General features: G+C 45.4%; 1 protein-coding gene across 3 annotated transcripts in view; it reads right to left on the bottom strand.

Annotated features, from left to right (window-relative positions):
- Nucleotides 1–13,146, bottom strand: part of ITGA6 (integrin subunit alpha 6) — a 71,263-nt gene that overhangs the window by 34,132 nt on the left and 23,985 nt on the right. For all 3 annotated transcript variants that reach the window (XM_081095510.1, XM_081095511.1, XM_081095512.1), the window contains exons 2-4: nt 3,790–3,914; nt 2,121–2,200; nt 731–986 (exon numbers count right to left, since the gene is read on the bottom strand). In XM_081095510.1, coding sequence (XP_080951636.1) covers nt 731–986; nt 2,121–2,200; nt 3,790–3,914 — 461 coding nt within the window. The remainder of the gene's footprint in view (nt 1–730; nt 987–2,120; nt 2,201–3,789; nt 3,915–13,146) is intronic.

The following is a 13,146-nucleotide window of genomic DNA, read 5'->3' on the forward strand; positions in this document are numbered from 1 at the left end:
AAGGATACTGCTGCCCAAGGTGACTACGGATCACATACAGAGGAAGTGTTCTCAAGGATTGTACCTAACAGGAATTTCAAAACTTGGAAGTTTTTTAATGGAAAGGAAAAGTTTTCCTAAGTTTTTCCTGACTAGTGAAAATGTTATAACATAAAATTTATCTTAATGACTTCCTTAAAATGTGGGCCATTCTTCCCCCTCCCCATGCCTCCTTTTACTACATCACAATGATAATTAAACAATACCATAAAACAACTTTTCTGAAATCATCATCTCAAAATTCCCTAATCTGCCATCTACCCTTCTAAGTCTATTAGCAAAAGACAGCCTTTTAAGATAGCATAAAATGAAAGGAATGTCTATATTAACACACTGTTATTTGCACTTGACAGACTCAATTCTTATCCATTTTCAGATCACTACCTTAACAAATATAAAACAGCAATACTACTAATGTTAAACTACTAATGTTTATTACCAGATACTCACAGAAAAAGTTAACTACTTGTATTCATGTAAATTGCTGGTGGAGAAAAAAAATCTCTTAAAACATACACTTGCACCGTTACTCGTTTTAAAAAGTCATATGATTTAGAGATTTGAATATCTTCCCCTAGTTAAAAGCACATTATAACACTTTTTGTTTTAATTTTAAGTTTACCAAACCTTGGTGCATATCACAGAAATACAGTCACTCTAATCTCTATTTCTATAAACACACATGCCATACCTTTCCAGTTATAGGTTCCCGGAGCTCCGAATACAATGTAGTGAAAGTCTTTAGTAAAAGTAGCTGCTACGCCTTGCTGGCAAGAACCGAACTTTTCATGGCCTCTCAGTCGGCCATCACAGAAACTCCAGTCTCCTCCATCCATCTCATCTTCAATCCTGAGGTTCTGACTCAGGACATAACACCTTCCAAAGATGTCTCGGGATTCCTGCTTTGTGTTAACGTGTTGTCTTTTTTCATATCGATGAGCACATGTCTGCAAACAGATGGAATAAAGTAGCCCACGCATGTCTACAAACCTTATGGTTTTCATTACAAATGGATACAATTGTCAAAAATAAAAAGGATGTTAAATGTGCCCTCATCCTGGAATTGGATCCAAAACCAGTAAGTCTTCCCCCCAAGTGTCACTAAGAAGACCTTTATCCATAGAAACCATAGGACTTTTTGTCTTATTTTCACCCAAAGAATAATGTCCAGTCGGAACACTGAATGCCAATCTGTAATGCGCAGGAAATTTACTTATAAATTTAGCTCATGCCAGAGCACGAACAATGGAAACACCTTATTTCATTTTCTTAATTTAATTGGCTTAGTGGCTGTATAAACCTTCACATCAGTATGTTTCTGAAAATAGTCTGTTGCAGAGGATAGAAACCATGGGCATATTTTCATAGGAATCAGGCAAACATAGCCAAACCAGACATTTTCCTGTTACCCATACTACTCCCTTATAATTCTAAATCCTAATTTATAACCTAAGCTCTGATGTAGTTTATTCTATAAGGTAAAGATAATTACACTGCTTGGAGAGATGAAATCATCTCTATAGTTTTACAGGATATTCAAAGCTGCATGCACGAAATACAGGCTGAAAATACTTGACAACATCCAAGTCTATTTCCCATAATACAGCCCTTCAATATCAATATTCAATGTCCAGTAAAATTCTCATTTTTTCTCCAAATTCTATAAACATTTGTTACAGCAATCGTATTTTGAAGGAGACACAAAAAGATCATCATACTCCAGCCTGGGGTTCACTTCCCAAGTCACCCAACATAATCCACCTATCAGACCCTCTCATTTTCCAACCCACTTCTACTCGAAGAAGCCCAGAATAAATCATGAGAGTTCAAACAATCTGACCTTACTTCCCATGACCATTTCCATATTTTTTATTCCTCATCTGTGAAAGTACATGGTTCCTGGGGCCATGTCCAGCTTTGTTTTGCTTTTTTATTCTAAGACCATCTAGAGTTTGAGATAGGCAGTGGAGTTTTGTTAATAAGTTCTTTGAATTTGAATGCTCTAAAGAAAGGCACTGCTGTGCTCACTGCGGTGAGCGGGGCCCTGGGACACTGTGGAACGAACACGCTCCTCTACTCACCACCACTTTGCCGCCGGGACCCTGGCTCTGCACAGTGACGCCCATCCACTGGTCCTCCTTGCTTTCCGAGGTAGGGTCGGCTGTGGGAAGCAGCACAGGTCACACAGTTAGGACTTCACAGTGACTGAAACAGGCAATGAACCAACAGATGAACAAAAACACAAGACACGTTTCTAAACAGCACTGACTCCGAGGGTAACTGCTTAGTAAATTCAGCTACTCGGTCCCGGAAAATTACTTCTCATCTTAAGAAAACAGATGGGTGACTGTTGGTAAGACTCTTGCATAAAATTCTTTACAAAACATACATAGGCTTACCAGGTAGCCCTTCACCCTCCGACACCCAGTGTCCCGACTACAGAGAGGTATTTGAAAAGTTAAGACTTCCAGCTTCCAAAATCCAGCTACTATCCAAACTAACAGAAAGTGTCCGCTTCTCTACACACTCCCAAATCTGCTACCTGCAGCATGAGCTGTTCTCCTCAGGTTCATTTTTCTATTGATGCCAAGAAAGAAAGGGGTGTATTTCTTTTCACTCCTTCTGCCCCCCAAAAGAAAGAAACCACAAATATCACCATGTGCTCGTCTCAATACCAATTTGAATTTATTGTATGACCTTCTATCCAAATGTTTGCCCTTCCTCAATGAGAAGCGTGGCAGGCAACAATTTTCAATCTCGAATCATTACAAAAACTATGGACACTAAACAACTTCAGGTAGACAGAAGGGAAATGCCAAATGTTAAATAAAAAGCGATTCTGTCTATATTACCAGTGGGTTTTCTTTATAGGTCACTGCCATTTACAAGTTTCCCATAATTAGCATGTATTATTTTCTAATCAGAAAAAAAGTCAGTTCTAAAAGATGAAAAAGCAAGAGAAGAACATAAAGATAAAACATGAATCTACAAATCTACTCAGACCACGTATGTCAAATGAGGTTTGGTTGGAGCTTCTCAGTGGCTAATAATTGCTCTGCCCAACATACAGTCCTCACAAAACCAGCCTGTCCCTGAGACAGTAGGGCAAAATTTACCCATGTTGGTCGGCTCATTTCAGAGAGATCAGAAATTTAAAATGGGCTTTCTCCCAAATACTTAACGGCAAGAGAGAACTTTGGGCTGCTATGTACAAGACATGCACATTCAATTCTCTTCCCTGCTCTGAATTCAGCTTTTCAACAGCCTCCTGTAGAACTTCAACACGTCGCTAGGTGGCAGCATCAATACACCGTATCAGGGCCAGGAGGAGCCGCAATACTGTGCATCTCAATGGGATACAGCCGTGGGCAAACTACGGCCCTTTGGCAAACTACGGCCCGCTTGAAATGAATAAAACTATTGAAAAAAAAGACCGTACCCTTTTATGTAATGATGTTTACTTTGAATTTGTATTAGTTCACACAAACACTCCATCCATGCTTTTGTTCCGGCCCTCCGGTCCAGTTTAAGAACCCATTGTGGCCCTCCAGTTAAAAAGTTTGCCCACCCCTGGATTAGAAAGTAATAAATGTTTTCAGGGCCAACAAGAAACAGTTAAGGCTGATGCAATTAAAAGTGCCCGCCCTCTCTCCAAGAATGCATGCTGGTCCCCCTTTCCTTCCTCATGGAAAGGGCAGGCGGGGTACCGAGGAGCTGGCCCAGGGAACACCGAGTGTGCGCAGAACACACCATCGTTGTCAAACTCAATCCGTGTGCACGGGTCCCGAGAGGTGATGTCGCAGCTGTACAAGCCTCCTGTCCGGTTGGCCCTCTGCAGCGGAAGGGCCACTGCCCGAGGGGCCCCCACCAGCAACCTGTGGACAAAACAGAATTGGGGCTGTGAGTTTAATACATCTCAACCAGTCAGTACCGAGATACTGGGCTTATTCTTTGTCAAGGAGTCCTCTGCAGTCTGGGCAGGGAGGGCGAGCAAAGGTAGAGTCCTGTGGCTGCAACACACAGACCTGCAACTCCTGCGCAAGTCAAGCACAAGGAGACGGGCTGCTGAAACCAAACAAAAAATACAGCCGTCCCTCCCCTCGCGCCTCGTACAGCAGCTCTCTCCCGGGTACGATTCTGTTGTTTTAAAAGACAGTTTTCATAGAACATGACCCCTTCACCTAAGCCAAGGAGATCCAATGGAGCTCAACAGACAAGACCAGCAGTCAGTCTCACAATGGAAGGGGGGAAATTGTCACATTAAACATAACAAGTGATAGAAAATGTCCATTTCTAACGTGTACTGTGTCTTCCTGAGGAATTTTTCAAAGGTAATTTTTACTAGACCCTAGATTTCAGCTTCTGTATTGCTAAGTGAGTTAAACCAGAACGCTATTAGACTGGCGTGGCTCTAATGTCACGGTGGCCTACGTGAGGGGGAAAAAAAGAAATCTCAGCTTGTAAATGTCTCAAGGTTACCAAGTCAAACCCCAAGGACAACCAATCACACACAGCCAAGGAGGCTTTAACCTATAGCTGATCAAGTCCTCTCCGTTCTTTGCTTCCTTGCCTTGTCTGTATCAATCTTTCCCCGGCTCCTATTGCTGGAGCACTCCTAACCTCTTCCATTTTGGCGATTTGAATCCATTTTTGCTCAAATAAACTTGTAAAAATTTTAATATGCATCAGTTTGCTTTTTTTTAACGATACTGATTTAGCACCTAACCTTTGCCCAAGATAAAACTCAGTGAATTCCTTCCTCTCTTTTGCAGTGCTGGCCTCTTTCCCCATCAGTTCTTACTGACCTTGGCAATCTTACCATCTCTGACAAACTCCTCCACTACCACCCGATCGGTCTCGCATAAAGGATTCAGGGAGGGTCTGGGTGGTTCCGTGTATGTACTAGACATCGTAATATTGCTTCTTTCTTCCCACCCCACCCCCACCCCCAGTGTTCTTGCTATCTCCTCAAAGAGGGGCTCCTAACCCAAACACACAATCCTCAAAATCTCAGTTTCACAGCCAGGAGGGATCTTTGGAGACCCACATCCTTTCTGCTGGGTTCCTTTTGCTAACGCTCTTTACTCACCAGCAGTCTTACAATCTTTGGGATCTCGCTGACTGGTGGGGACAAATGCTTAAAGAAAGAACACACTCCTGACTGGACCGAGAGAAATGAGGCTGGAACTGAGGAAAAGAGCCAAGAAAACAAATATGAACAAACTACCAATTCCCCCAAACAGAAAACAAGCCACTCCTGGCCTTCAAGAAATCAACAAACCTCAGACACAGAAGCAAAAAAAATCAACCCACAAAGCGAACAGTCCCTACCACCTCTGCCTCTGCTGTGATCCCACTGAAGGACTGAATGAATTTTTTTTGACCAACGCAATGCAGTGGGTGCGACAGGTAGAAAATGCACTCAGGAAACAGAGGGGAACAGGGCTGTGCCCAGGCAGAGCCAGTGAAGCCGGGTCTCACAGACGGAGTGAGGCGTGACTCGTGTGGGAACACGCATCCCTAACACCATCGTTCCTCCCAGACCCCTGCATGGTGGCCCAGTCAGCCGCCACCTCCACTCCTCCCTACCCTTGAAGGGACGAAACTAATCACACCAAGGTTCAGACCTGGAACTGAGTCTGAGCAGGACCAAGGCGGAGTCCTTGGTGCCTGGAACTTCTTGGCAAAGGCAAGGCCAAGGGCCACAGGGGTCTCCATGGAGCCTCCCCGCACTGATTCCATTCATGTCCATGAGCCCAGGAGCTGTGACAAATAGCTGAGAGGTGAACTGGCCTGGACTGTGAGCAAGCAGGTTCAATTACCTGGCAGGTGTGGGGACGGAACCCTGTCCCAGGTCCTGGCAGGGATAAGCCAGGTGTGGGGGTCAGAATCACAGAGTCACGAGGTGTGAGCACTGGAAGCACAGAGCACATCCTGCCTCTAGCTGGACGGGTGGAGAAGAGAGACCTGTGGAAGGAGGGCGATTGCTCTGCCTTAAGATCTCACAACTAGTTGGTAGCCAAGACAAAAATTACTTTGTAGCAATGCTTTCTCCGTCCTTTGAAACGGCTTCCTAGGAACTAGAACGCAGGACGTTAAGGCATTTACCACCCGCTGAAAGGGCGAACCCTACCCAGATGAAACACTGAAATAAGACCTGCACTGTATGCACGACTCAATGAGGGAAGGCAGCGGGGGAAGGCAGTGCCACAGCACGAGTGGGCGGGGTGACGACTGGGGAAGAGATTTCCCGTAAAGGTAACCAACTCCGACCGGAAGGCTCGAAGGAGCAGCCCAGAGTTCCAAGATTATTACTGTGTCTCCTCTGACCACCTCCTCTCCTCCTCGGCCACGCCCAAGGAGGCTGGCAACCGACCTGGGGCAGGTACGGGGCTTGTTGTTTCCTGTGTACTGTACTTGCTCATTCCTTCGCTTATTCATTCCACAGTCAAGAGCCTCCCAGGCTGAATAAGGACTCATCCCCTCCCCTTCCTGCCAAACTGTCCCTTGTGGAGCCAGAGCCATAAGCTGGTCATTAATCCACAGGAAGGTAGAGGAAAGGCGAGGGCGGGCCAGAGTGCTGTGCGTAGCCAGAGGAGGGCGCCAAAGCCTGCTTGGGAGGAAGGCATCACCCAGAGGTAACACTGGAGCTGGAGGGGCCAGGTGAGGAGCAGGGGGCCAGAGGGAAGGCCGAGAGGGAAGGAGCCAGAGGAAAAGGAGTGACGAGATGGAGCCACCGAGCCCCACACTTCCGCAGCCTGCTGTGCCCTGCGGGAGATAGGTGTTTCCTTGCATCACGTTGTGTAAAAAGCTGCAGAGATTATTCCATTTACAGAGCAGCACTTCCTCCCAGCCCCTTTTCTCTTGGCTGCGTCCTAGGGTTTCTCCCTACTTGGTACACCTCCATCTTCCAGTGAATCCCTTACCCTTGTGGCTAAGGCACCACCTGGGATGGAAGAAGGCAGGGGTGCTCTGTGGCCTTAGGCCCCGGCCCTGGCAGCCAAAGGAGGAAGAGCAGACACTCATGGGGGAGGGGGTGTCCCTGGGACCACACATACAGGAAAATCAGCAAAACAATGATTGGGGGGAGGGGTTAAGTCAGATAAAATCAGAGTCATGGAAAAGGTAAGGTAGCACCTCAATGGGAGAACACAGTCACCCCAACCAAACTCAGCAATTGGCAGGTGTCTTAATCCTCAGGGTAAGCTAAAGCTGCCCTCTCTGGTTCAGGAAATAGGCAAACTCTTCATTCTGCTCAGAACCAGCCTTCATCACAGGAGGACACAGCCATTAGCTGAGGCTGCGTCTGGCAAGAACAAATCAAAAACAGAGCTGTGTCCAGTCAGTGACACCGTCCCTGGTGCAACCCATCTACTTCCTAACCCAAGTCCTTCAGGACCCTGGTCTACGCCATTCAGAACAAAGCCAGCTCCTGAGCCAGCAGGGAGGGCACAGCTCCCGGAGGGACAGTCTGCATCTAGGGGACCCTCGGGCCACACCAACACCCAGTTTCTGCTCAAACCCCAGCTTCCTTCCCTTTGCCCCCAATGCCCTTTGATGCTGGATTCAGAGTGAGCAGCGGGCATCTCTGGGCACCACGGGAAGATACCCACAGCAGCTCCTGGCACCCGGGCGGCAGCTGCCGGGCTGTTCAGCTCATTTCCCTTAAGAAGCACAGCAATAGCAGCTGCTCTTAGTGCCGACCCACCCATACGGGTGGAGGAATCCAGAACTATAGTAACAACATCCAGAGTGACAGGGACTAAGCGATATGAATTATGGCCTCCAATGGGAAGTAGTGGAAATGAACGGAACAGTGTCTCAGAAGCCTATTTCCATATCAGGTCCAAAGGAAAACTGCATCAAGGAAGGGTAAGAATTTGGGTTTAAACTAAGATAGTTTTAGACATCAAAGGAACAGGAAAAATTATTTCTGAAATTGCTTTCCACACGGCAGTGGACAATGACCTCCACTATTTTAAAGCCATACTGACATAAAAACGCCTGGGGATTCCAACATATTGAAAACCCACATTTAGAAGACACAACAGCCCTAGCTGGTTTGGCTCAGTGGGTAGAGCAACAGCCAGCCAACTGGTTCAGTTCACATCAAGGGCACATACCTGGGTTGCAGGCTCAATCTCTGGCCCCAGTTGGGGGCGCATGCAGGAGGTAACCAATCGGTGTTTCTCACATCGGTGTTTCTCTCTCTGTCTCTCCCCCTCCCTTCCACTCTCTCTAAAAAATCAATGGAAAAAATATCCTCGGGTGAGGATGAACAAAAATAAAAAATAGAATACAGGACAAAACTGATGAGGAATACAATTTGAAATAGCAAAATGCAATGTGCCGGGAGCCGGTCCATGCTTGCTGTTTCAAGGGACCTGGCATATATGGCATACTGTTCTTAATATGTTTGTTCACCTTCTAGGCACTATGTGTTTTAACCAAGGTCTCTGAGAAAGGTTGTTTCCCCAGGTAGGGATTTCCCCCTGAAGTTAGGGAGGGAATAAAACCTCTTAACTAAGTGCCAGGTGGGTAATTAATCACTTTAACTACGAACAATCATGCTTAAGCTACATAATCCTTACTCCCTGGAATGGAGATAAGAAACGCCCTAACCTTTGTAATAGAGATTGATAGGATCGAATCAACTGGTATAAATACAGATGTAATAAGACAGCAAGACACAGATGTAAGGACACACAGAGAGAGAGACAGAAATCGGCACAGAACCTACACAGAACATTCTCTAGAGACAGAAGAACTTCGCTGGAGAGAACATGGCAAAAGATCCTGGACAGAAACTGGCCTCAGAACCTAGAGACAGAACCTAGCGAGAGAACATGGCAAAAGATCCTGGACTGAACCTGACTACAGAAATTGGCAAGAGAACCTGACTAGAACCTGGTGACTGAACCTGGCTGGAGAACCTGGACAGAACCTGGCTGGAGAACCTAGCGAGGGAACTTGGCTACAGAACCTGGCTGGAGAACCTGGAGATCCGGGCTGGAGATCCTAAACAGAAAGAACTTCGCTGGAGATCCAGACCAGAACTTGGCTGGAGATCCTGGCTAGGCTGCTGATCAACTGAACGCTGTCTCCCTGTCATTCCTTCTTCGCCGACTCCGTCCACACCTTTGGGGACCCCTGGACCTGCTGGGGTTGGACCCCAGCAGCAATGTAAAAGGCTAACTACACAAGTGAGACGGTACCTGAGAATATAATATAAATTCAAGTCGTTGAGTCTAGATCAGAATTCTCGGCACAAAGATTCAGGACTCCCTATCATGCTATTAACCACAAGGTTATTTCAACAAACTTATTCAAATAAGCCACACTCCTCTTTCCTATAGTCAAGTTCTCACTCAATTAGCATACTTTTATATAACTACTTCAACCAAAAGTCTTAAATACTGGGGCACTTTCCAAACTCTGGGGACAATAGCAGCTTTGCTTCATTGTTTTTGGCAATAATTCATTTCCTCAAGGATTAAAGATCCTGCCTCCAGCCATGCAACTTTGTCTCAGGAAACATGAAATATTGCTTCATTAGAACAAGGACACTATTCTTGCTTAATTTAAAACACAGCCTAGCCTTCTTAGTTTGTCCAAATTAAGCCTTAAAAAATTAGGAGATGGCGTTAACCATTTCAACTGTTACCTCTTCATTTAACCCATCTTCAAAGTTAGGGGTTTTTTTTTAATTTTTGTTAAAGTAAAAAATACAAATAAAAAAGAACTTACAATGGAAAGCAACCGACTCCAAACTCATCCCAGGCCCCACTCTCTGGGCAAAGTTTTTGTTTAAATTTCTGAATTTACTTTTAACTCTAGATATTGTTTATACATTTATTTCTAGATATGCCAGCTTTAAGCAATACTTGTTGACCCCACAATATGAAAAGAACTTAAATTACTTGCTATTTTGTCTGTTTAATAACTATATTACTTTAGTTCTTCTCCTTGCTACCCTCTAAGTTTTAAATAATGCACGTTAACCTCTACTTTTCCCTTCATCGACTTCTAACACAACCTCTCCATTCCCCAGGCGGTGACATGACGCTATCAGCAATCTAACCCTTTCTCCCAAACTTTCCTCTTGACTTCTCCAAGACCAACCGTCTGTTAGCTATACTTTTACATTATCAGAGCCATGACCACTTACATCTTGTCATGTAACCACAATTCGGTCATCTGTTCTCTAATGCAAACGGGTAAATATTATTCAGTGCTGAACCAAACTGCACCGAAACGATCCTCTTTCTATCTGAGACCCGTATCAGAAGCCCTCGACCTCAAAGGAAACTGTTTCTAGCTAGCATCAAGGTCAGACTTACCTTACATTCTATCAGTTGGTGTACTTCGCATCTGGGCCACGACTTTTGCTTTTCTTGGCTTTCCTTTCTCGTTGCCTTTCCTTCTCCTTACATTCTAGCCTCAGTCTTTCCTACGCTCCCAGTCATACCTGCCTGGAATCGGGACCTCCCTGGTCCCAGTTTCCTTCTCAGAGCCCTTGCACCTCCTGCTACCACCCAGACTGCTCCTCTGGGCCTGCTACCGGGTCCTCCTGGGACTTCCCTCCCTGCCCTCCTGGGTTGATCTGCTTTGAGCTGGGTTCCCACATTTTCCTCTTATTTGAATTACTTTCTTTTTTAAAAAAATACATTTTATTGATTTTTTACAGAGAGGAAAGGAGAGGGATAGAGAGTTAGAATCATCAATGAGAGACACATCAATCAGCTGCCTCCTGCATGCCCCCCACTGGGGATGTGCCCGCAACTAAGGTACATGCCCTTGACCAGAATCGAACCTGGGACCCTTCAGTCCGCAGGCCGACGCTCTATCCACGGACGCTCTATCCACCGAGCCAAACCGGTTAGGGCTGAATTACTTTCTTAAATAACACCCTAAGGAACACTATATGAAGGGTAAACTGAATCCCTGCATAGACAAAAATGTCATTATTCCACTCTCCCCAGCTGGGTAGGTTGGGTGTAGGACACCAGGGAAAAACTTTTCTTTGATGTTAACACTCTAATTCTTTCTAGTATCCAGCGATGCCAATAAAAATTCTGATGTTAAGTCCAATTTTCATTTCTTTGAGGGCGACTCTGAGGCTCTCCACTTGCCCCAGGTGTTCTGAACAGCAGGGCAGTGTCTGTGTGGGAGCCTTTATTCGCTCACTGCGCACTGCGCGGCCTCTCTCCGTTTATAGACTCGCACATCACTTTCCAGGAAACACCCACCCTGCATTGATCATTTCCCTCATTCCATTATCTTTGGATGAATCTACCTTCTCTTTTTCCTCTCCTCTCTGTGGTTCTGGGATTTTTCAACTTTATTTCCCAGTCCTTCTACTTTAAATTTCAATTGAATTTAAATTCAATAAAAATTTAAATGTCAGCACTTATAATCTCCAAAAGCTTTTCATTCTGATTGCGTCTTTTACATAATGCATCCTATTCTTCTTTTGTGAATTTAGTATGTTCTCAAAATTCTGAGTATTTCAGTATTTTACCTAGAAGTCTCTCCCCTCCCCAGGTCTCTTCCTGTCCCTGGATCATCTGTGTCTTCCCGTTTTTCTGTTGGTTACTTCAGTCACCTTTTCTGCTGCCGGCTCTAATCCTTGGCTCTCCTGTTTGGCTGTTGTGGGAAAAGGCCCCTTTCTGGCTGGGTCTCGGCAGAGCAGTTCTGAAAGGGAGCCCTGGGAGGGGCTGCCGCCCGAGGTTTTCACTTCAGGCGCAGTGGGCAGGGAGCTGTTGTCAGGCTGCAGACCGCCCCGCTAACGCTGGTGGAGGAAGGCTTCATCCTTGGGGTGCCAGCATTCACACGAGGATCCCTACCCTGTTTGAAAACAATGTCACTGCCTCCCTCGCCTCTTCTACAGGAATCCATTCTTTTTTATTTTTAATTGAGTTATAACTGATTTAAGCTTTGTAAAACCTGCCCATGTCAACATTTCCATCCCTCTCCCTGCCAAGGAAGTGTTATGGGTTTTTGTTTTGTTTCTGGCTAGAATAATAAATGCCAGCAGCCTGTACAGGCAGAGTTAGTGGATGAGGGTGTCATGTGGCGTCCGTGGACCTCCACAGACACCTTCCGTTCCAGAGCCACGCCTCCTTCCCAGGCCACGCCTCCTTCCCAGTCCCCGCCTCACTGATGCACTGATGACCCCCAGGTGGCCACCGGGGAGAACCCCCCTCCTTCCTCCGTCCCCACCTGATTGTGACTCCTTCCTGTAGTAAGGTCGCAAAGCAGAGCCCACCTGCTTTCTGCCTTTCGGTGATCTCCCAGCCACCACTGAGCCCTGAGGAGCCTGGAGGGAAGTGCACCCAGAGTACCACCTGGAACCCCAAGTCAAAATCCAGTATCTTGAAGGAATCAGATTTTCATCGCAGCCTAGTTCCCCCGCAGTTGAAGGCAATGTCCTTCCCAGCTGTTGCCACATCTCTTTAGCGCTGCTACCACCCCTACATGCCAGGTGCAGGCCTACACACATAAGACTCCTTCCACAGAAAAAAATCCAGAAAAGGCGTGCTGTTTTGCCACTTTGTATATTTAGGCTTTTATGATGCAGATGAAATAGTTGATTGACAACATTTGACCATTTATATAAAAGTGTAAAATAACATATTAAACATTCTCTTAAAATAGTTTTATTTGTATTTCATGAAGTGATTTTGTTCAAACTTCCTATGTTTCTTTGACATTACTTCCTAAAAGCAATGTCTGAGCCCGTTTTCCAGAGCACTTCCAGGACATGTTAAAGTTTATAGCAATATCCAAGACTTGCAATCTAGATGCCAAATCCTGAAGAATCGTTACCAAATGGAGGAAAAGAAATTTAGCTCACTTCTTTAAATCAGTTTAATTTATTTAAAATATTTTAAAACCAAATTTAACCTCTTTCCACATCCACAATTACAACTGATTATGGTCCTTTTAGGCTAATGTGTTTATAACAGAACTTTGTGGTTCACAATAAAGTAATCAAGAGGGCAGCTGTCACAGGAGAAGGGTTTTATAAGGCTCAGATATAAGGCAGGATAGTTTGGGGGTGAAAAGAAATCTTGCCTTATATTCAAGGGTGTACAGAAAACAGCT

Source organism: Myotis nattereri, assembly GCF_964212035.1.
Source record: "Myotis nattereri genome assembly, chromosome: 7".
NCBI lineage: Eukaryota > Metazoa > Chordata > Mammalia > Chiroptera > Vespertilionidae > Myotis > Myotis nattereri.